Below are 24,448 nucleotides of genomic sequence, written 5' to 3' on the forward strand. Positions count from 1 at the left end.
TAACGACATCAATGTAATTGGTTGCCAAAGGCCATCTTAGAACGAGCAGTGAGAATAGTTTTCAATTTGGTAACTTGGAATAGATAGTTCCAAAAAAAAAGTCAGGAATAAAATAATGCAGTGTACTGGTCATAATTTGGTACGCGTGTGTTAGAAAAATATATGATCTCATAAATTTAACTGAAATCGTACTATGCTTTCTGGAATTTTATTTATTTGGCCAATTAAATCATACAACTTGCAAAGTCATGCGCAGAAGTGAACTCATGCAACATGGTACTCAATGAATAAATATTGCCTTCAGCGAGACCACAGATTTTGTAACTAATTAAATCAATGTGTGTTGACTTGAGGTCTTTTCATAATGAAAAAATGGAACTTGAAAGTTCAATTAACAATGCTATCCAAGGCTGTACAGCCAAAAAAAATTCAATAGTTGGACCAAAGACCCAAAGGATTACCAAAAAAATTTCATTTATTATTAAACCAATGATATCAATACCCAAATGATTAACCCTAAGAATTTAAGATTGCTTTGTTTCCAAAGTGAAGGATGAAACTTCTGGTCCGAGTCATAAACCACCTAGATTTTACAACCAAATTTTAACGGTATAGATAATACTAGTAGATTGGTAAAATCGCTCAAAAAGGTGAAAACGTAGAGGAGAACAAAGCGTGCGTTTTTCTGATAACAAGTGGACCATACACTTGCCTCTTAAAATATTTCAGAGTATGCCTTTTCAGGTTAAAGCTTAGATTGAGAACAAATTTATTAGTACACCACAGACATCAAATAAATTATTTTTTTCAAAATCTACACAACTGGAAATCGACTTGCAAGAAAATCCTACCAGTCAAGATGAACAGTCCTCGTCAACTATATCCATTCTCTATGAACTGCAAAGCTATCAAGAGATGTAAATTATTTTTTATAACAAAATGACACTAACGAAGGGCAATATAGCGCACATAAAAATTCCTAAAAAATGATGTTTTAGTTCAATTTCAATACATAATTCAAACGTTGAAACTTGATGCACTTTGAATTCAGCCAAAAAATGATATGATGATTCCATCATCATCAAATTCTTCAGCTAATATCATTCTATACATGTTTGAGGTAGGTTAGGTTACAAATCTGATGGCTTCATGCCATAAGCCATACAAGTTACACAGGACAACATAAGAAATAAGTAATACATGGAAATCGAAAAAATAGGAAACTGAATTCATAGATAAACAATAAGATAATTTCTCAGTAGAAGTAAGGCTCAGTCAGGTGTGCCCAATTCAGAGAAGGATCATGAGTCTAATAGGGTCAACATGGAAAACAAGTTGAATGTTCTGAATTTTCTTGGAATGTAATCTAGATATGAACTAGGTCCTGAATTCTCCTCCTCCAAATCTGGGACTGGCTACACTTAACCATGATCATCAATCACTTTCTGTCTTTAGTTGTGAGAGCTTTAGAAGGCCTGGTACTCTATGGATGAATCATGTTGAACTGAAACCTGGATAGCTGCTGCGGGATGGTAGATATAACAGGTCCATATCTCTGTGTATGATCAACAATGAGCTCTATAGGGAACATATGACTATTGCATAAAGATGAATGACTATAAATGCTCAGGAAGAGTCGGAGTGAAAATAAATTAAAACGTTTGCGAACTCAAAGGAATGTTTCACTCTGAAAACAGAGCTAGCTTAGATGTTAACATGCCGGTGCAAATGTATTCCAAGTATTCAACATGCTCTGTCAATATGAGGAATACAAATCATGCTCTGTCAATATGAGGAATACAAATCAAGACATAATATCACAGAGTTGGAAGCAATAATTCTTTTCACTGACTAAAATAAAGGAAACAAGAACAGTGTAGTTAATGGAACCACTTCACTTGCTACACAAACACATATATAAAATGTGTATACACACACACATGTGCGAGTACACAGTTGTATACGCACATGCACAAAATGAAATTACTAAAATTTTCACACCTGAACATTGTCGTATAGTTCAAACAATGGAACAGCCAGAAGTTTCAAGTTCTTCGGCACAGCAAAATACTCTCGTTCAGACAAGTGAACAACGAAGAGCTTTTTGCATTCCTGCAGCAGCAAATATCAGCAATCAGTACAATTCCATTGAAAATGAATGACAGGTGTTCTACTGAGTCTCATGTTATTTTACCTTAGGCTTTGTTATATGTGGGGGGCAGTAAGGATACATGATAGTTTCAAAGTTTGGTCTCCACCAAATTGCCACACACTCTCCAACCTACATGAAAATTTGAAATTTCTCTCAACTCCAAAGCAAAATTCAACTGGAAAGAGATTGATATGCGAATAATGGCAATGAAGCAAGTAGTTGTGGATTTTCTTTAAGTATAGACCAAATCAGAATCAAGTTACTCAAGACAGTTAGACCAAAATCCTAGACAAATCCTAGCTTTTCTCCTAGACAGGTTACGCAAGTAGTTGTGGATTTTCTTTAAATATAGCATACGGAATCAGGTTACTCAAGACAAATCCTAGCTTTTCTCACGACAGTTAGACCAAAATTACTAATAAAAATGGCATCAATCTGTTATCACAATGTTGCATGAATCTCAAACCTTAGGTGCCTATACATAAAAAACACTTTTACCCATGACACTTTTGAGAGGTGCTCCTTAGGATTTTTCTACCTTACAAAATTGAGAGGTATTCTTCACTTTTTACCTGCCAATCTGGCTGTAGAGAAGGTGAATTAGCTGCAAGTTTGCTAGAGAGCTTCCGCTTCAGACCGTCAATTTCTGTAAATTGAATCAAGGGTAAAACTTAAAAGGAAAAAAAGTAAGACCACATTAATTCATACTAATACTTGCCAATCAAAAGTATGCTATACCACATTATCTTTCTGTGGTTACTTGTTACTGAGATTGACAGCCAAAAAGCTTATAGCATATAACAAATGAAAAAAGAGTACCCAAGTAAATATCATACCATTCTCTCCTGGCTTCAATCTACCACCTGGAAGTTTACAAAATGTATTTCCGATTTGCAAAAGGAGAATATGGGGATGATTATGTTCTTGGACCTGGAGGTTTAGACATTTTTTCACCATCAGAAAAGTTAAGGGATTGTCAACATCTTGAAATTAAGCTTAAAAGTATATAGAATGGCGTGACGGCGGTCAATGAGGTTGATTTTGTGACGGTTATTAAATCCTTAAAGCAGATAGAAATAACAGATCAAGATGAATGAACTCTAATTCTACCACTAGAATCCTGCAATAGTGCAGTGCAATTGGAAACTCATTTAATTTGTAGATCAACTTTTCATCATAACTTCTTACATATACAACATTTGACAACCTTATTGTACCCTAAGCTGAAATCAAGCATATTCAATTTTCTATAGGCATCTACACCCAAGCAACTTCATGGATACGGGCAGCAACAAAACTGTGGAAAGAAAATAAAAAATGGCAGACCACCTTGGGCTCACTTTTGATATCTATTTAAGCAAATTCACTAAGCAATGATAACATTCCTCAAGAGGGACTCAGAGACAATAACAATAACGGTCAATCGATGGGAGTTTGTATATTTGGCTCCATCTGAATATTTGTTGAGACTTGAGACATCACACCATCAAAAACCATTGTTTCAAGATAGCTTGGATCAATGTGAATATCATGTCCAATCAAAGCAATTGTAGAAGAGTGACAAAGATTCTAGTGCCATTTGAGTAGAACAAACATGTTTGCATAATGACAACAATTAGAAGGAACAATTATGGAGCCATGAAATCTTGCGCTATTGAACACATTATTTCCAGAGATCTACCAGAAGTTTGTGAGCCGAAAATACAAACCACGGTAAGAAGACACGAAAATTAGTAAAATGTAAAAGAAAATGCATACCAGCAAAATGCCCTCGACGCTAGTCCTCATACCCTCCTTCATGTAGCTGCACAAGAACAATCAAATTAAATATCAATTAGATTATTGGGGCATTTCTTGGTACCGCACTAAAACCCTAAATCGAATTTGATCTAGGGTTTTACCCACACCTGCCAGAAAACTGTAATGATGATATTAAAAGAGAAAGAAAAAGGGAGAGAAAAGGACGAACTTGACTTTCATACGAGCAAGGCGATCGGCGACGGAGGTGTCTTTCTCCATCTTGGGCTCTTTGGTGCCGAAAGTGTAGCTCGAAAGAGGATACGTATTTACGACCTGCGAAGTAACCATTTCGCCCCTGTTTCTCCGACTACTTGTTTAAATTGCTTCTTGTCAGATTTGCGGTAACGGATTTCTTCTACTTTGTCAAGAATTTGCAGCGGGAATGTGGAAAACTTAGAGGGCTCCCCGCTCTGCAAATACTCCAAATAATGTCGCTACTCTTCCTTTTCTATTACACAAGCGAGAAATTCGTCAAACTGCAACAAAACGCTATTTTCTGATTTTCTCCTACCCAATACTTTTTATTTTATGAGCAATAAGTCATACTCATAATTATTCTGGGGTGTCAAAACGGGTAGCGGGTATTGCGTACCCGCACACCCGACCCGATACCCATCGGGTACCTGCGATTGAAACGGGTAACGGATCGGGATCGGTAATCATATTTTTGGTTTTGCGGTAATCCCAAAAATTATCCGATTATAGTAAAGTATTTTGTAATTATTAATATTAATATAATTTTTAAATTATCCCGGTCACACTTAGATTTCAAAATATAATTTTTATCTTTTTTTCTCTATCAAAGAGCATACAAATACCAATGTTATATAGTATACAATAGCATATGTATATAGTAGCACATGTACAGTATTAGCGTATGCTACACACACTCGTTATATATACAGTAGCGTATACATATACTACTTATTAAATTGTAGATGTTCAATGTCTAATCACTAATAATTTGTGGATTTTTTATGTGCTTTTAGGATGCATAAAAAATACTAACATTACTACGGATAACGATCAACAAGTTGAGAATAATGCAAATAATAAACAAAAAAGATTTTTTTTTAAAAAATATCGGGTCGGGTACCCGCCGTGTCGGGTGCGGGATACCCGACTTGGGTATCGGGTAATACCCGACATAGTGCGGGACGAGTATCGGGACAACAATTTCAGCCGAAATCGGGTGCGGGTACCCGCGGGTACCCGTTTCGTCACCCCTATAATTATCCAATAACTACTCCCTTGTCCTACTCAAGAATCAAGATGTCTGCATTCTTAAATGACACTAAATTTTGGTATGAAGAATTGTTAGGTGATATAAGTACAGAAAAAAATGTACTCCCTCCATCCACAAAGATCGTCTCACTTTGATCGAGCACGGGTTTTAAGAAATGTCATAAAAAGTGAGTTGAAAAAGTTAGTGGAATGTAAATCTTACTTTTATATGTTAGGTTTATAATAAAATGTGAGTAGAAATGATTTAGTAAAATATGAGGTCCACTATAAAAAAAAATGGTAAAAAGTGAAATGGGACAAATTTTGTGGGACTGAAGAAAATGGGAATACGAGATAATCTTTGTGGGATGGAGGGAGTAATTGAATATTTTTAATGAGAAGATGAGAGAGAAATTTATTTCCAAATATAAAAAGTGGATATGTTGAGTGTAGGGATGTCAATTCAATCCGAAACCCATGGACCGGCCCGAACAACTCAGTAATATGAGCGGGTTAGGGCTGTAATTTTATTATCCGAATACAAAACTGGCTAAACGGGTTGAACGGGTTGGTCCGAACGGATTGCGGGTCGGCCTGATGGGTTGTGAGTTTTAATTATAAAATATTAAGTTTTAGGGGTTTTTTATATTTTTTAATCCTCAATCTTCATTATACACTCTTCCACTCAATCCCACAATATCAGCTTTCAAGTTCCATCTCAACTCATTATTGCACTGTCCCATCATCTGCCACTAGTGTCTTACCACCACCAAAGCCAATCAAGACAAAATTGAGAACTAACCCATCAAAATCTTAATATATTTATCATTTTAATAATGATTCATGTAAGATATGATTTTTAATTTTCATAAAGAATTAGTTACGAACAAGGCCATAATAATGACACGCACACAAGCTTTAATTTATATTGTAGTTGATCGAGATGAAAGGCTTCTTTTCAAGTATTATTGAAGAAAACTATGAAAATTTGAAGATTTTAAATGATTCTAAACTAAAAAGAAAAAAGTATCTAAAATTTAAAATCATTTATAAAAGAAAATTTTGATACAAGAGATTATTTTTTAAAGCTTTTAGGCCCGAATAGCCCGATGAGTTAGCCCAAAACCCGACGGGTTAGGGTTGAAAATTTATGACCCGAAAAATCCATAACCCGAATGACCCGCACCCAAATAGCCCGACGATTCGAGTGGGCTGGCCTGAAACCTGAACGGATTAGCCTGATTGACATCCCTAATTGAGTGTGACAAACTAAAAAAAAATGTAGACATTTTAAATGAGATAAATTAGTAATATGCAAATAATAATCACATAATATACGCAAATCATAAGATAATACAAATACAAGTAGTTAAAGACTAAGAAATTCATATTGTATTTACTATTTAATATATTGTTTAGTAACTATATTTTCTTTTCGAGAATTGATATGCTGAGGGACAATTTGTGAGGGACTATGAGCGCCTCTTCCTGCCACGTCAGCAATCTTTATTTTATTTTATTTTCATAGAATTCTCTTGCCTCTAATTTAACGCAACTGCCGAGATTTACAAAAAATTCACCCTGCTCTCAGCGTTCCTTCTCCTGCCAATTCTCAACTTTTTTTTTTTTATCAAGATGAAGAGAATGAATGCAAACAAGAAGAAGAAAAATAGGTTAATTCGATTTTGGTACTGCACAAATTCTCCATAAATATTCTCTTTTTTTTCACAATCAATATGATACTACAATTGTTCTCTTACAAAATTCATGCGTAGCTTTGGGAATTTGTTGAATGAAATGTGTTGTTATGCAATTGGGTTGGAATGGAGATGCAATGGAGGGTGATGAATTGAATAGCCTATAGTTGATTAGAAGTTAGGCACTTTCGTAAGAAACAGTGTTGAATATTGATAATGATTTTTGGATATTTTTTGTTGTTTTTTCATTGTTAAACAATTGAATTGGTTGTATATTTATTAATCATTTCATATTTCAGAATGGTGTGATTTGAGATTGTGAGGAATTACATTGAAAGTTCTTGCAACTTAACTGTTCGAGAAAATGCTTCAGTAAAACTTGCACTTGTTCATTTAACATACTTAGTCTTGCAAAGAAGCATATTTTTTCTTTGTGATGTATAATTGTACTATGTTTACTTGGTTAAGAATTAAACTCAATTCATAATGGATAAAGAGAATGCAAAAACTTAAAATAAGGATGCCCAAACATTACATTAGGATTCAAGGATTATACAGATTTGAAAAGTTATCAGCAAACTGATACATATTAAAATTTAGCAGCACTTTGTCTAGAGTGCCATTTTCTGGAGAGTTTCTCTTTAATTTCTCAAGCAATGAGGAAGAGTTACTAAGGAGATATTATGGTATTGAAAGAGTGAAGAAGACAATTTTTTGTGATGAATGTTTTTCAAATATTAATACGAAGTAAAAGTAACTAATCAAAATTTTTTATCAATCACACTAATGAAGACATTCTTCAGTTTATCCAAAGAAATGCAAGCAAATAACATAGCAACAATAGAAGATGTCGAAGGTTGATTAAAATACCTCAAAAAAATTACTATTGAAGAATTGCCAAACAAATTATGTTTGAAACCGTAGAAACAAAAAAAGTTCAAATGAATCAACATGAAATTTAAAACACCAAATATTATATTGAGTCCTAACTCTAGTAATCAGTCTAACATCATCAAAAACACAATTAACTCCAAGGTAGCAATTACAACTCCTTTTGAAAATAAAGTGAGATCATTCTGCCTTAAAGCCAAGTATTCTCCTTCAACTTGCATAACAGATCCAGTTTTCTCCTTCTTATTGCTAAGTTCCAATATCTGCACTGTTCATAAAAGCCACATTTTACTGTATGAACATCAATCCTTTTCAATTGCAAATTAATAACTGTCGTGGCAATCACCTGCAGCTGATCTGCAATTCAAATATAACAGTAAAAATGATGAAGTGAAATTTGTTGATTACTTAAATAACTATACAATATAAATGATAAAATTTCACAATCATACACATACCCGTCATGCAAATCTGGACAATTACGTTTGTCATGTGATACTCCACGAATCCCACATCCATGGCAGGCCCTAGGCTTTACAGTTGACTTCTCCTTTGAAGATAACATTCTCTTACCACACCCTTTTGTTCTAATTTGAGAAGGATCGCCTATACTAATTGATTTATCTAAGTTTTTCCTTCTCTGAGTACTGAACTTAATTGTTGGACTAATACCCATCTCTTTGATTTTACCATGTATATAGTCAAGTTGTTCATCCAAAAACTTTGTCCTCTCATCCGTCAAAGATGCATCATCAATCAATATTGCAGCTTTATAAGATAACTTGGAGTGTCGCGACATCAGAAGTTTTGTTGGATCATCATTAGCATTTTCATCATCTATTGTATATATAACATCAATCTTTGCTTCTCGTGTCCATCGCTTGAGTATATACTTGTCAGGCAGTTCAGATATTTGGCTAATTCGGAAGAAAGCTAGCATGTGTCTGCACGGAATACCATCAAACTCAAATTTTCCACAAGTACAAGATATATGATCTCTTTATCTATCATGTGTGAGCAGCCTTGGTTTCGAGGATGAAGAATTTTGGAAATTCATCACATTGTAAATCGTAATATCATCTTGTGTAGAGGCATATTGCTTATTTCATCTTGAAATTCCGTCCATTTTTTTCTTGTATACACTTTAACCATTTGAGTCTCTATTGGCCAACATGTTTTGATTTTGGGATGCTCATTCATGTCAATATGGTCAGCAACTAACTCATTATGTCTCTGGTGTCTCAATGCTCTATTGAAACGTGTGATAAAATCCATCAATGAGTTCTTATTGGAGACATATTTTTTGAAAAACGAATGTGAACTCTCAGATCTCTGACTACTTGACATCCCAGCAAAAAATATGTGGCTAAAGTATGTTGGAACCCACTTATGTCGCAGTCCATACATCAACAATATCCAACTATTTTGCTCAAAGTTAGCACTTCTAATTACCTCCTTCCAACCATGCTCAAATTCCTCTGAAGATGAAGAATTTTTTATAACATTTTTAATACTCTGATAGTGGTCCCGAAAAGTTACTGGAGAAATCTTTTCTGGAAACTTGTTCAATATATGCCACAAACAATAGCGATGCACAGTTTCCGGCAAAACTCTTGCAAGTGCTTTTGTCAATGCCGGATCTTGATCGGTGATGATTGCTTTTGGAGCACTTGTTGGCATAGCTTCAATAAACTTCTCAAGCAACCAAATATATGATTCAGTTTTCTCATCGCTTAGAAATCCACATCCAAAAACTATAGTTTGATGATGATGATTAACCCCTACGAAAGGTGTAAAAATCATTGCATACTTATTGGTGTTATAAGTTGAATCCAACACAACGACATCACCAAATACACTATAGGCTGCTCTTGACTTAGGATCTGCCCAAAAACATCGGCTGAACCTATTATTCGAATCTGTCTCAAAGTCAAAGAAAAATGATTTGTTCTTCTCTTTCTCAGATGTAAAGAATTCTATCAGAGTTTCAGCATCGATTCCCTTTTGTTCATCCCTTAATTCTTTCTCAAAATTCCTAATATCTCTTTCTGTGCAACCTATACTTTCAGGTCCACCATACTCAATCTCTAATAGTTGCATTTGCTGACATGTCAGAATGTTAGCTTCTGAAAATTTTTGAGTTAATACTTTCTTCACAGTAGAAACATTACGGTGTAATCGAAGCAAGTGAACTTTTGAAGGAGTCGAAAGTCCATGATTATGACCTTCCACAAAGACGCTGACACTCCAATCCGGTCCAGTTTGTTGCTTGACAATCGAAATTTTTGCCTTACAATCAGTTCTAACTTCACCACGAGCTCTTGAATTGATCGTGGCACCATTCACTGCTCTTTTTTTTGAACGATTCTCATCAGTTTGACCAGCTTTGAAGCACACAAATTGTTTCCAAACAAGCTCATTGTTTTTCTTGTTCTTTTTGCTACTACTTGATCTTGCGCTAAAACCAGCTTCCCGTGCATACTGATTGTAGTATGCAAACGCATCATCAACCGTTGCAAATCTCATTCCAATTTCCGGCTTTCGATCATTTCCAACTTGAGGGATATATAGATTCTCGTTCATATTTTCACTCAAAGAGTTGATATCCTCTTCATCATTCTTTGCAGGTAAATAAATCGTGCAACTTAGTTTCTCAAAATGCAGTGAGGTAATAAATTCTATAAAATATAATCTACATAAAAAAATAAAAATTAATACAATTAATAAAGAAGAAAAGGTTAAAACTACTTACATGAGCATCTTCTTCCATAACTGCACGATATCAAAACAAGAAAGAGCATTAGTAACTTAAATAAATGAAACTAATGCCTGCTATTTCTTGATCCAATAAAGAAAAACAAATCATGTGTAATCAATTGACATTACGTTTGAGAAAAAGAACAACAAAAGGTGTAGTAAAAATTCAAACCTGTACTCATCTATGTGAAAATTAAAACAACAACTGGTGCAAACTTGACTAGCGAATTCTTGAGGAGGACGTGGGCGTGGAAAATTTGAGAAAAGCGATCAGCAATGTAAACTCAATTTTTTATGAAAACGGCGTATTCAGCAGAATTCTCATTGAATAGGTTAATATTGCGTTAAATTAGAGGCGAGAGAATTCTATGAAAATAAATAAAATAAAGATTGCTGACGTGGCAGGAAGAGGCGCTCATAGTCCCTCACAAATTATCCATCAGCATATCAATTCTCTTTTCAGAGATATCAAGTTAGAAAACATAATTTACTAAACATTGTCTCCATCAAATAGAAAAAATATGCTTGGCGATCATATTGTATTGCTCTTATATATTCGAATATTTAGATACTAGTAGTAAAATGAAAGCGAAAACTTGATGGGCTGGCCACACTTCTATAAAGCCCATGGGCTATATGACTTAACCCACATCCTAAACGGGCCAACGTAGCATTTTTGTAACCTGGTTTCTCTTTAAATACACCAAATTACTAATAGGTATGGGTGTCAAAATGGATATTGGTTATTGGATATCCGATATCCGAATCCAAAATATCGGGTATTTGGATATCCGATTTTTTGGGTTTCGGGATCGGGTTCGGGTATAGAATTTTTTAATTATCGATTCTCGGGTAACCCGATCGGGTATACCCAAATTACCCGATATTTTTTAAAAAAATTTAAATTTAATAAATTATGTATTTATTAGATTATTTAACAAATTAAATAATTAAATCTAGTCCCAAAATCTTTCACTCTTAAGTCACATTTAGGATTAATATATGAATTATGATGTTTATTATTGATGAATGATGGATGCTATAACTTATGAATCTTTTATTTCTATTAATTTGTAGTAGTTTTTTTTTTCTCTTAATCGAACTAATTCAAGTTTGTATCAAATTTGAACTATTACAAGTTTGTATTTTTAAAAGTTTGTTATTAATTTTGTTAAAAAAATAAAATCAAAATTAAAATAAAAAACCAAAATTGGGACTGGACACCCGAAATTATTTTCAGATCGAGTATCGGGTATTAGATTTTGGGAAATTCGGGATCGGGTATCCGAAATTTTTGGATCGGGTATTCGCGGATATCCGATTTGACAGGCCTCCTAGCAGGGAATAATTAATGTGTTGAATAATTTTTATTCCATAGCTCTCATTTTATTTTCTTTAATTTAAATAATAATTATAAATTTATTATATTACTCTATAATCCATGGTTCTTGATTATTAGAATGAAATAATCTTCGTCTGTTTATTATTCCTCAGTCCTCACTTCAGATTTATATACTTAGTGTTAATGAACATTACTTTTAAGGAGGAGTATGTATAGACCTACTACTGCTTCTGACAATGATCAGGTATCAATTACTATCATTGAAGAAGAAGCATATTAAGAACATCAAGATGATATTGTTGTAAACATTCAATCTCATGCGGATGATATCATTTAAAGTCAATCTCAACAACCTCAATTAAGACTCTCGTCAATGGCACCACAAATTTTATGAAGTAGTTCTTTCATTTGGATTCAGAAAGAATGCTATTGATGGTTGTGTATGTCACAAGTTCAGTGGGAGCAAATGCATCTTCTTTTGTTTTGGAATCGAAAGAAATAATTTTCACTGCCCTAAGATAAATCTTGAGATTTAGAAAATGCAGAAGGTTCCATACACTTCGGCGATTGGGAGCCTAATGTGCGCTCAAGTGTGTATTAGATCCAATTTGGTTTTAATTGTGTATATGTTGGATAGATATCTTGATAACCTGACATGGATCATTAGGAAGCAGCAAAATGGGTAATAAGATATTTATAGAGAACTAAGCATTACATCCTCACATACATAAAATCAGATCATTTGGAGAGATCTTTAGGCATTTTTATTCTGATTTTGTTAGATGTCATCACAGTAAAGGATCCATTTTAGATTACGTGTGTCTGTTGGCTGTGAAGCCATTTCGTGGAGAAGTGCTCAGCAAACAATTATAGCTACTTTTGCCATGATAATAGAATTCGTAACTTGTTTTGGGGCATCTAGTTAATGAATATGACTGTGAAATTTTGTCACTAGGCTGCATATTGTAAGGTATTGAAAGACCACTTAAGTTATGTTGTGACAATAACTCTTCAGTATTATATTCTAAAATAACAGGAGCTTCCTGGTTGTTAAATAAAGGGTTCGGAATGGACAAATACATATAGAGCATAATGGAATGGATTTGATGATTATAAATCCGCTCATTAAGGGACTATCACCCAAGTTTTTTTCATGGGCATGTAGCCTAAATGAGTGTTATGAAGTTATAAACTCATGTTATTCTCTGCAGAAATAAAGCATTATGTTTTGTCCATTATTTTTGGTTTGATCTCACTTTGGGAGGACCAGTTGGAAATAGGCATGTATGATCACCTTGCATGAAATTTCCATGCTACACTCCATAATTGATCGGTTGTTAATTATGTTTGCATATGTGTTTGCTTAGTCCCTTTTTGATTCAACATGTAAAGCTTCTGAATATGAAGTAACATAATTGAGCATACAAAGATTGATATACACACTTAGTGGCCCAAATACTAGAATTATTGGAAGGATGAACTTTACTATTTCTGAATGAGCAAGAGAAACCAAATGTGTCCAAAGCAGAAATAGAAACCAAATTCTGTCTTAAAGACAGTACAATAAAGTGTCATTCAAAACTAGAAAAATTCCAGTCTTTATTAACAATCTAAAATGCCCAATAGTGTATACTTATACTGATTTGTCATATCACAGTGAGATGTGTCTTTCACCATTAATTGACTTTCGGCAGTTCAGACAGCCTTGCGTTGATAACCTTATGTGAGTAGTAGCACCAGAATCTACCCACTAAATATCATTATGGACTAAAGCCAAATTAACTTCAGAATAGACCAAAACAAGAATTGTAACTTCCTTTGTACGCCATGCGTGATATTTGTCACAATTCTCCTTTTTATACCCATGTATACCACAAAAGAAACAACTATCATTGTCCTTATGTTGTTACCTTTGTGACGAACCTTTATCCATAACAACATTCTCAATACACTTTTTCTTTAATGCCCTTTACTTTATTTCTTGAGATACTGACCAGATGTGCAACACCAAATGCACAAACAAGTCTTTAGAATTCAAGCTTGAGTGAAGCAACGTGAAACATTTTCATAATGTGCTCCCTTATGTTGCCCTTGCCCTTATATACTTTATTGAGATCAAGCACGCTTGTCTCAACCTTATCATTTTTCACAAAACGTTCCTTAATTTTGGCAAGGTATTCACTGGCCTGTCAGATGCAGTGCCTCAAAAGGCTTCTAGGATGCTAAATCCAATGATCAGTAGACTTACACGATTCGAGTATTCCTACTTCTCGTAGTTTCTCCTTTGATAAGAAGTACTACCGTCTGTAGGAGAAGTATGTTGCTCAATCCTTAGCACGTAATCCAGATCCATGCAACCCAGAGTAATCAAAATATAATCTTCGCATTCCTTAAAATTTGACCCATTCAACACTGACATATTGTTCATGTTGGAAGAAACTGCATAAGCAAACATCATAATTGAACAGAGTACAAAACCAAATTAATTGCCATGCTCACATCATAAAATTCAAATAAAATGGTAGCATCTCGAGGTACCGGCACAACATTCAAATCAAGTCTGTGGACAGTAATATGAACTTGCAAGTGGTAACATTTTGCAGTAATCAAACACTGACAATAAGATCATGTCAAGCAATGTCCACTTGTGAGCATCACATTTACTCACACGAAAACTGGATAATCATCACGTATTCACCACAGGTATGTGTGTATCTCGTGCCAAATATTAATCTTCCTGTGGGCCGACTAATATCCGCATTAAAAATACGCACACACTTACCGTCCTAACATTCGCAGAAAAGAAGTCTAGATGAGAGAGGTTACTGTTGCAACGTCTTATTTCGACTAATCAATTTTGAACATTAGTAAACCATATCGAGGTACCGAGCACAACATTCACAATAAGTCCTTTGACAGTAATGTGAATTTGTAAGTGGTAGCCTCTTTACAGTGTGATCAAACACTGACAATAAGATCATGTTAAGCAGTGTCCACATGTGGGCATCTCACATTACTTACACAAAAACTGAATAATTGTCACATATTTATCATTAAAGATATATGTGTATCTCGTGCCAAATATTAATCTTCCTGTGGGCCGACTAATATCCGCATTAAAATACACACATCAATAAAGGAACATGAGATGCACCAAAAAATTTGAATTTAAAATTTTAAAAAACTTAAAACCGAATATAAACGCTCGCAAGCGAGTCGTTAATAACTTTCCAGAATATAGTGGCTAGCCAACGAGCCACTGGGTTCGCACACCTTGCAAACCCATCAAGTCGTTAAATCCTGACGGCCAGTCCAATAACTCCCCAGCAAATCGCAAATTGCTGATTCCTAATGGGATTCCATATAATTTTTCCAAATTCGATTTTCATTAAAATCGACAAAATCTAAATTTTGATGTTCCCAAGATTATAACCAACGAACATAAACACATCCAAAAACAACATCAAAACAACCAAATAAATCCATAAAATACAGTCTCTAGATTTTATGGATTTACCAAAACAAGAAGAAGCAAAAAATCCTAATACTCCAATCAAGAATATAGAATTAGCGAAGTACTTTACTTGAACAGGACTGACCAAACATATAACATGAATGGAATTCCCACGAATTCTGAATTCGCGAGCACAAAGTCACGACATATGTACATATATTATTTTCCACAAAACGAGTATATGCGTGGATATGAATTGAAATATCAATTTCTAAACAGAAAACGTGAATTATGCAAGCAAGATTATACATTATACAACAATGACAATCATCCAATAAGTGTGCATAATTATAAATTCACCGAAATCAATTTTCCCAAAACTGCCGTGTATATATATTAAGATTAAGATATATGACATGAATACAAATAGGAAACCATATCTCAAATCATCAAAAAAGAATCTTGCAATTAAAACATATCACAAAGCGGCGCAGCGGCGATGAATTGATTTTCATAATACAACCAAATTAAAATTATACACAAATCCCATCAATTCACAAAGACTGAACAATTCCTCAACATGCTATAATTATTATAAACTTGAAATTGAAATCCAAACAAGTTATACAAATCCATAACACATAAACCATAATTTTTCTAGATTCGTAAAACCAATTAAGAATTAGAAATCCTAATTCTCATTTTCCAATTCTCAGAGAATCATTAATAGAGTGGCTCTGATGCCACTTGTTGTAATAATTGAATGAACAATTACATAAAGCTCTCTACGATGATTAACTGAGAACGACGGACAAGGAGCATAAACTGTAGAGCGGAAGCGTACCTTGATCCATAACGAATTGAATGGTGGAATTGTTTTGCAGTGGCTATGGATCTTCCAAACGATCAGAGACATTCTTCGCAATAGTCTGCCGAGAGAATACAGAGATATCGAATGTTCTTCTGACGTCAGGGGACCATAACCCTAGCTTATATTTATATTAAATATAAGCCCCTTTATTTTCTATTCGGTCCCTCATCAAATAGAAAATCTCATATGGTATCTACACTTATTTCTATAATAAAATAAATACACTTTAGCCCAAACTTTAATCTTTATTAGATCACTTTAATTGGGCAACTGAAAGATAGCCATACACATTAAAGTAGTCATGTGGAAGCCCAAAAATTCTAACACTTAGAGCAAAGATTTTTTTTATTTTTTGTGTTAGTATAAGATTAATAAAAGCATAAAAGTAATAATGAAAAAGACCCAAAATATGGAGTAACATATTTGGAAGATATTTGTTACATGAGGGACAAAAATGTCAAGCAATGTCTTTCAAAAGAAACAAGACTTAACACGATATATTTTGTTGCTATGAATTTCAAATTAAACCAAACAGCAAAGTATTGGAAAAGTCTATCTAAAAAATCAAGAAAACGACACTTTCATATGCAACGCTAGAAAAGTGTCTGGCCGCAAATTGGGCTGCTTGTGCGGCCCATTGCGTTGCGGGTAGTGGTCTGGCACTGGACGGGGTTTGGGCCACTAAAAGGGTGGGAAGTCGTGATTGTCGGTCGGTCCGGCTCCGAGAGCGATCTGCATTGCGGAGCTTTGGCCGAAGCTGAAGTCGAATTTGATATTTTAAATTCGAAAATTTAATTTTTTATTATTTGGTAGCTAATTTATGGTCTATAAATTCGACATATTATGTAACACCCCATTTTTTCGAACCCTAATTTTATAGCAAAAAATTTAATTCCCTAATTTATGACTTAGGAGACGTGAATTAATTGAGGAACGAAATTATGACCGAGTCAAGTTTAGGGTTGCGTTGGAAGTTTGAAAAGTCAAACTTGTTGATTATATGACGTGGCATGCGAATATTTGAATTTAAGGAATTATGTGATGAATTATGTGTTTGTGGGTGAGTGAGATTATTAGGATATTTTTTCATAACCTTATTTACTTGAATTTTCGAAAACCCCTCATTTTATTGGAGAAAATCCTATTTTTCCGAATTTAATTTAATTCTTGGGATATTTATCCAAATTAAATCCAAAACCCAACTATTCCCTATTTTAATGAGAAAAAAATCGGCCCCCGCTTGTTCTAGGTGATTTTCGAAAATCACCTATATTTGGGAAGGAAAGAATTTATTTTATTTTTAATTGATCCCTTATTGATTTCCTTCCATACCTCAAATCAAATATTCTATTAAATCTTACCATGCCTCAAGAAGATCTTGCCATATCTTATTTTAGTTAATATTAAAAATCTGTCACTTATTTAATACCTATAGTACACGCCTATTTTCCTTTCACAATGGGAGGATTTTTATTTTATTTTTCTCCGTGATATTCTATTCTACTCCGTAAAATATTCAAAACAAAATCTTGGCTAATTAAAAGCCACCATTTTCAAAAATTTTATGCTTGAGCCCTAGAGCTTATTTTTGTTAATTTCTTCTTGATCGAGTGAAAGTGGGATAAAAGGGATATGGAACATATGTGTGCATGTGTGTGTGCGTTGCGTGTGTGTGTGCGTTGCGTGTGTGTGTGCGTGTTTCGTGTGTGTGTGTTGTGTGTATGTTGGCAAAATACTCTTGTGTGACATATGTTGATGATAGATCTAGAATTAAGATGCGAATGAAATTTATATGATGAACATGACTTGATCTTGATTGGTGATATTAAGATAAACCGATGGGAAAAGGGAAAACGTGAGGCATGCATGATTTAGGAATTTATGTTAGGACTAATACATGGTATGTACATGTGTGGTAAAAAGGTGAAACCTCGGTTGCAAAGTAGGATAACAAAGGGAAAGAACATACTTGAAATCTAAGCAGTCGAGGTGGGCTTTACTCTTAAACTCTCTTATTTCTTGCAAAAATATTGATTGGTGTTATAAGGGTGGTTTGAAACGTTATGCCATGCATGTGATTGTTTTTGATGATATTGTGTGTCTGATGCCTAGTTTGTGAGTATGCTCCATTAGGCTACAGTGGCTATGGATATGTATAAACGAATTCGGGTCTGAGTACGGGCCGCAAACCCTACCAGGCTGTGTACACGGTGGGATCGGGAGTCGTCCTTGCTAGTCGGTCGGTCTCGTGGGCGAAAAGTGTGGCCACACTTTCATCGCACCATGGAAAGATTGTGATTGTGATTGTGATAATTGATGAGAAAAGTGGGGGAGTTGTTTGACTGGCCAGTCTAAGAAATTATTTTTGTGATACTCGTGATATTCTTTTATAACTGCTTAAAACTCGAGTTCACTATGGTAAGGGTGGCATAACTTATTAAATAAAATGTTTTGGCAACGAGTTCACTGGGTATTTCAAAATACTCAGCCCTGCATGTGTTTTCCTTATGTGCAGGTTGAATGGCGACGAGCGTTGGCGGGTGTTGAGCAAACTTAATTAATATGATGGATATTTTGAATCTCGAGTGTAGTCGTGTCTTCATACATGGCTTCACTTTCTCTTGGATGCTTCCGCTAAATTTCGAAACTCATTATTATCACTTAGTCATTTTGAACTAATTTTCTCCTTTGGCTTAGACGATTGAGACATGTCGTGGATTTTGTTGAGCTTATGTCAAACCCTTGTTTTTGGATCGTAGTTTATGATATCTTTTCTCCTTTGACTTTCTTGTTGAACCCTTGACTTTGATCGTCATTTATGTTATCCACTCTTCAGTGATTTTCTTGATTAAACTGATGTCTTATTGCTTCAATAGCTCGTTAAATGCCTAGGTCAAATATCTTTAAATGAAACTCTAACCTTGTTCTTGTTGCATTTATGTGGTCTAGATAGCGACCGCCGAATTTATTGTACCCTAGGAGGGCGGGTCGTTACATATTACCATCCCGATTCAAACAACTTACAATATCATAGTTCGATTCTAATTTAATTTTTAAGAATTTTCATTAATACGGAGTATAATTTTTATGGAGATATGATGAGGAAAAATATGAGGTTGTAGGAGTGGTGGGTTTGAGGCAAAAATTGAGAGAAGTTGACGTATAGTTGGGGTATAAAATGGAGGACCGAAATGAAGCCCTCGCGTGTTTCATGATGAATTTCAATTGAGTTGAATTTTTATTATTTGGAGGAGTATTAATTTGTTTTTAGAAGTTGATGAAGAAGTGGGGCTTGCTATAAATTAGACGACAGTTGTGTGTAAAGAGTAAAGATCTTCATCGTCAGTTACTCCCTCCATCCCACAAAGATTGTCCTATTTTTCCATTTCGATCTGTCCTACAAAGTTTGTCCCATTTCACTTTTTACCATTTTTTATAGTTGACCTCATATTCCACTAACTCATTCCTACTCACATTTTATTATAAAACTAATATATAAAAATAGGACCCACATTTTATTAACTTTTTCACCTCACTTTCCATTACATTTCTTAAAACCCGTGTTCGGTCAAATTGGGACAATCTTTGTGGGACGGAGGGAGTATATATTTTAAGCAATAACAACCTTAGAGTGTGTGAGGCCTTGAATCAATACACGTAGAATCGATACACCACATATATACTCCACATGATAAAGTGGGATCTCTATGAATCTATATCAATGAATACAGTATGTTTTAAAAAGTGTACTACTACTATATACAGAGGTAGACATTTCACCACCCATTGGTGGGTATTATGTGCCGTACCGCCATCACTTCGACTTTAGCTAGGCACCTCATCACTTTCTCTCTCATTTTCCACACATATTTACTCTAACCATAATCAATGTTTTAATAGGTAGTCTATAATTGTAAAATAATAGTACTACTATGTAGTAGGAGTAATATTCGTTTTTGGTGAAGATTTAGTGTCTGTACCTTATCCAAATGACTGACCCAAGATACTTTTTCTGAGAAAGAATTGGAATCTAGAGAGAGTGAGAGAAGGAGATAATAGTATATGGATAAGATAGTGAGAGCAGTAGGATAAGGTAATATAATTAATAAGATCGTTGTACGCATTCATGTCCAATACATAGTGTATGAGACACAGAAAGCTTCACCTCTGCATGTCTTAACTGCTGCTGCAGGACCTGGATCTCATCATCAATTAATCTTTTCTTCACCTAAAGGAATTACGTTACAATGGATATATATACTCCTGAAAACTTCTTACTACATATATAGTCGACCGAATGATTTACTATTAAGTTCTTCGGATCGCAAAACACATTCAACTATTGACTAGATAATTATATATGCATGTATATGACCCTTGACCCCTTTATCTTTGAATTTGGAATATGAAGCCTTTACATTTTTAATTCCATACTGCTACTTTACATGGTTAAGAAAAGAAACTGCATGTAGGATAGATTCAGCAAATCGACTATTTATGTCTGAATGAAATGTGGAAGAAGACATGTGATGGTTCAAAACATATGAAACGAATTTATTATACATACACATGTTTTTTGGTCTTATGAGGGGATGTGAAAGTTCATGTGGTTAGCTGCTCCAGCCAGCGAACATAACTAACTATAATTTGGTATATGTCATTTTAATCATAAAATGACACTACTAGTAATCTATATTGCTTGTTAATACACTTTTATTTGTGAATGATCGGAAAACAAAATCAACAATTAAGAATGAACAGAGCAAGGTTGCATTGATATATTGTCACTCATATCATATGGATTGAAATCAACTCTATTTGAATATACGCTTTAATTTGCTAAGAAAAGGCAAGATTAAGCCATAACTCAATCCCCTCAAAAAATAAAAGTTGCAGTTAATCAATCAATCAATCCCTTGGTCGACCTTCAAACACCTTCAACACCCCATCGGATCCACCCGCCACCAGCGTGCAGCAGTCCCCAGCCGTCTGCCGCCAGCACACGCTGCTGACGAAACCCTCATTCTGCTGCGGCGCCGTGTCAAACCCGCATGCCCAGATCGGGTCTCCCCACCTGCTATCGTAGACAAAAACACGGTTATTCTCCGAGCCACAGCTCAGCAACCCACCGCCTCCTCTCCACACCGATAATCCCACAAACCTCCGGCTGTTGACGTGTCCTCTATACCTCCGAATAAGCCGACGATCCTCCACATGCCACGTCATCAAGCTCCCGTCGATGGAAGAAGAAACTATCGTCTCCGAATCCATAAACCTCGCGTAGCTCACGGCCTTCTCGTGCCCCTCCAATACGAAAACCGGCTCGGCCGCCCTCCGCGCATCGTACCCGTATATTCTCCTGTCCGCGCATCCCAGGGCCACGGTCGGACCGCCGAGCGGGTCGAACTCCACGCAGCAGACCGGGCTGAAACCCGCCCGGTCGGGCCGGACCGTGGCCACGGATGTCCCCGCATCGCAGCGCGTGTCCCACATTTGCATGGTCCCGTCGTCTGAGGCGGACGCGCCGAGGGCGGGGTCCGCGGCGGAGTAGTCGATGCTCCAGACGCGCCTCCCGCCGTGCTCGTCGCGCTCGAAGACGGGGAGGCGCCTCTCGAGGTCGTACTCCATGACGACGCCGTCGTAGTCTCCGGATCCGAGGAGGCGGGATCCGGAGCCCGGCTTCCACTTGAGGCTGCTGAGTTTGGCCGGTGTGTAAATGCAGTAGTCGCATCCCTCTTTTAGGTTTGCGGCGGTGTAGATTCTGATTTTGCGGGCGATTCCGCCGGTGGCGAGGAGGGAGTTGGTGGGGTCGAACTCGAGGACGCCGATGGCGTCGGAGGAGGGGGAGGAGGAGGAGATGACGGCGGAGAGTTTGAAATCCCAGTCGCAGCGGGGTGTATCAGCGGAGGAGTTTTTCATTTCCCATTCATATTTTTATGCGGCGGTGGAGGTGGAGGTGGAGGGTTTTCAGCCAATCAGAAGCGTTATCCATGCTTTGAAAATTATAACTACGCTTATCGTACTTAGATTACTTCACCTATTTATATGCTTTTTAAAAATGGGTTGATGAGGTCGTCTGTATGTGGCATCATTTATATCAACAGTTTTTTCAGTAATAGTAGTACATTGACATTCGACTTGAATGTTGAAATAATTTATCTAAAATGAACTCTACGTATGTGTATTTGTATATAAAATAATTGAACATAAATACAGCTTATCATCATATGTACTACTATATATAGTCGTCTGGTCCCAGGAATACAATGAAAATTAGAGAAAGTGACGATTAAATGGCCACGACGAAACACATACAGACACATAGCGAGAGCCACTTTATTCCATTTCGAGCATTTGGATTTTTTTACATATATAACAACTTGCCAACGTCTCTAAAGTCATTGTTGAATAGCTATTTTGCTTCAATTTCTTTTTTTAGAAATAAAAATGGAGGATAATATTCCCTAAAAGGTTATTTATCCGGCTTATTTTTCTAATACAAGTGTAGTTACTTCTAATTTGCTTGTAAATTCCTTGATTTTCACCAAGTTTTAGTTTTGCATATTAACTTTAAAATCCATTTATAATCACCAAACTATTAATTGTTCTAGTTTTGCAATCAAATTATTTGATTTTGCAACCAATCAATATCTTTTTGTATTATGATTTCATTTGTTGGTACACAAAATCTCTTACATTTAATTAATAAGAGTTGAGGCGAATTCATCATCCCCGGCCTGGTATAGCCGAAGAATAAATCACGATAAATCTGAGTCAATTTCTCAAGGAAGCAATCTCATTCTTAATGTGCACAAAAAATCACTACAATTTGATGAAACTTGCACTGTCACGGCCGAGATTTAACATAATCTCTTACTTTTAATTAACACAAGTGGAGCAAGAGGGTAGATTAGATCTTTGGGCCTGCAGGTGAAAGTAGTTATGTATCGGTATTTATTAATTTGGGGTTTATATAAGTGGCGGATGGGCAACTGAAAGGGTGTGGTTGCTTTTGTACCTCAATTCAGTATTGTGGACAGCCCCAGTCCGACGTGGCTCAAGACAAACCTTATGTCAATCCTAATCTTCACTACAATATGTCGTTATTTAATAATTTTCTTTTACTTTCATAAAAGTGGTGTTATTAATGTCATTAAAGTATGGATTGTGAATTGAACACATTATGCCATTTTTAAAAAATATGTTCAGAGATCTTGTGTGAGACGTGGCGCTAGCTAGTTTGTGAGATATTAATATTGATATTTAGTGCATCGCATAAGAGCATCCATTATAGGTGGACAAGTTTTGGTGGACAACTTTTTTTTTTTGTCCAGCCCCATTTTATTTGTCCACAGCCCCAAAAAAAAGTGTCCGCAGCAATAGTGGACACTTTTTGGTGGACAACTTTCACTTTATTTTTCTTGTTGTATTTTTTAATTCAATCTACAAATTATCGGACTAAAAATAATTCGAGAAAAACGGCTAGTGCAATAAAATTAAAATTGAAAACTAAATTTTCGTCGGATTAAAGTGAGAGGAAAATTACAACGAAAATTTGATCTACGGAAATCACACATGTTGTTCATGCTACGCCGCCTCCCCTACGTGCCCAGATCTCTTCAATCAAATCGACCTGGAGTTGGTCATGTGCTGTGCTCCGGCGTATATCAGCGAAACGTTGGATCAGATATTCATCACTACGTGGTACACCCATCTGTATCGGCGCGGAGGCAACACCGTGACTTGTACTTGCACCATCTTCCGGCGCCCAACGTTCTGCAGCAAATCCTTCATCTTCTATTATCATATTGTGCAATATGATACACGCTACCATGATATCCGCGACATCATCTTCGTGCCACACTCGTGCCGGGCAGCGTAGAATGGCCCATCGCGCTTGGAGCACACCAAAAGCTCGCTCCACATCTTTCCTAGCGGCCTCTTGTTTGCGCGCAAAATATTGTCTCTTCGCGCCAGCCGGTTGCCGAAGTGTCTTGACGAATACGGGCCAACGAGGGTATATTCCATCTGCCAAATAGTATCCCCTGTGATACTGCGTGCCGTTTGCTACAAAACTGATCTCTGGACCCTCTCCCCGGCACTCATCATTGAAGATAGACGACGACTGCAGAACGTTGATGTCGTTGTTCGAACCTGCAACACCGAAATATGCATGCCAGATCCGCAAACGGTAGTCAGCAACGGCTTCGAGGATCATCGACGGATGTTTCTGCTTGAAACCGGTAGTGAACTGGCCTTT

General features: G+C 35.9%; 3 protein-coding genes and 1 pseudogene across 3 annotated transcripts; all 4 read right to left on the minus strand.

Annotated features, from left to right (window-relative positions):
• Positions 1-1,046: 1,046 nt before the first annotated feature.
• On the minus strand, positions 1,047-4,433 carry LOC125208005 (pre-mRNA cleavage factor Im 25 kDa subunit 2). Its single transcript, XM_048107544.2, has 7 exons — positions 4,122-4,433; positions 3,911-3,956; positions 2,989-3,082; positions 2,725-2,798; positions 2,195-2,281; positions 2,002-2,112; positions 1,047-1,555 (listed from the first exon to the last, which is right to left on the minus strand). Exons 1-7 carry the CDS (start codon positions 4,238-4,240, stop codon positions 1,484-1,486), a joined length of 603 nt encoding a protein of 200 aa, XP_047963501.1. The 5' UTR covers positions 4,241-4,433; the 3' UTR covers positions 1,047-1,483.
• A 3,438-nt stretch (positions 4,434-7,871) lies between these two features.
• Positions 7,872-10,353, minus strand: LOC125198909 (uncharacterized). Its single transcript, XM_048097147.2, has 3 exons — positions 8,223-10,353; positions 8,111-8,121; positions 7,872-8,032 (listed from the first exon to the last, which is right to left on the minus strand). Exons 1-3 carry the CDS (start codon positions 8,702-8,704, stop codon positions 7,872-7,874), a joined length of 654 nt encoding a protein of 217 aa, XP_047953104.2. The 5' UTR covers positions 8,705-10,353.
• LOC148923373 (protein FAR1-RELATED SEQUENCE 5-like) lies at positions 9,564-10,353 on the minus strand (annotated as a pseudogene).
• Positions 10,354-20,935: 10,582 nt separating this feature from the next.
• On the minus strand, positions 20,936-22,289 carry LOC125205219 (WD repeat-containing protein RUP1-like). The gene has a single exon (XM_048104048.2). The coding sequence runs from the start codon at positions 22,105-22,107 to the stop codon at positions 21,097-21,099; it is 1,011 nt and encodes a 336-aa protein (XP_047960005.1). The 5' UTR covers positions 22,108-22,289; the 3' UTR covers positions 20,936-21,096.
• Positions 22,290-24,448: the final 2,159 nt, after the last annotated feature.

Source organism: Salvia hispanica, chromosome 6 (assembly GCF_029641045.1).
Source record: "Salvia hispanica isolate PSC_SH4W2 chromosome 6, Shi_PSC_v1, whole genome shotgun sequence".
In the NCBI taxonomy this organism is placed as follows: domain Eukaryota; kingdom Viridiplantae; phylum Streptophyta; class Magnoliopsida; order Lamiales; family Lamiaceae; genus Salvia; species Salvia hispanica.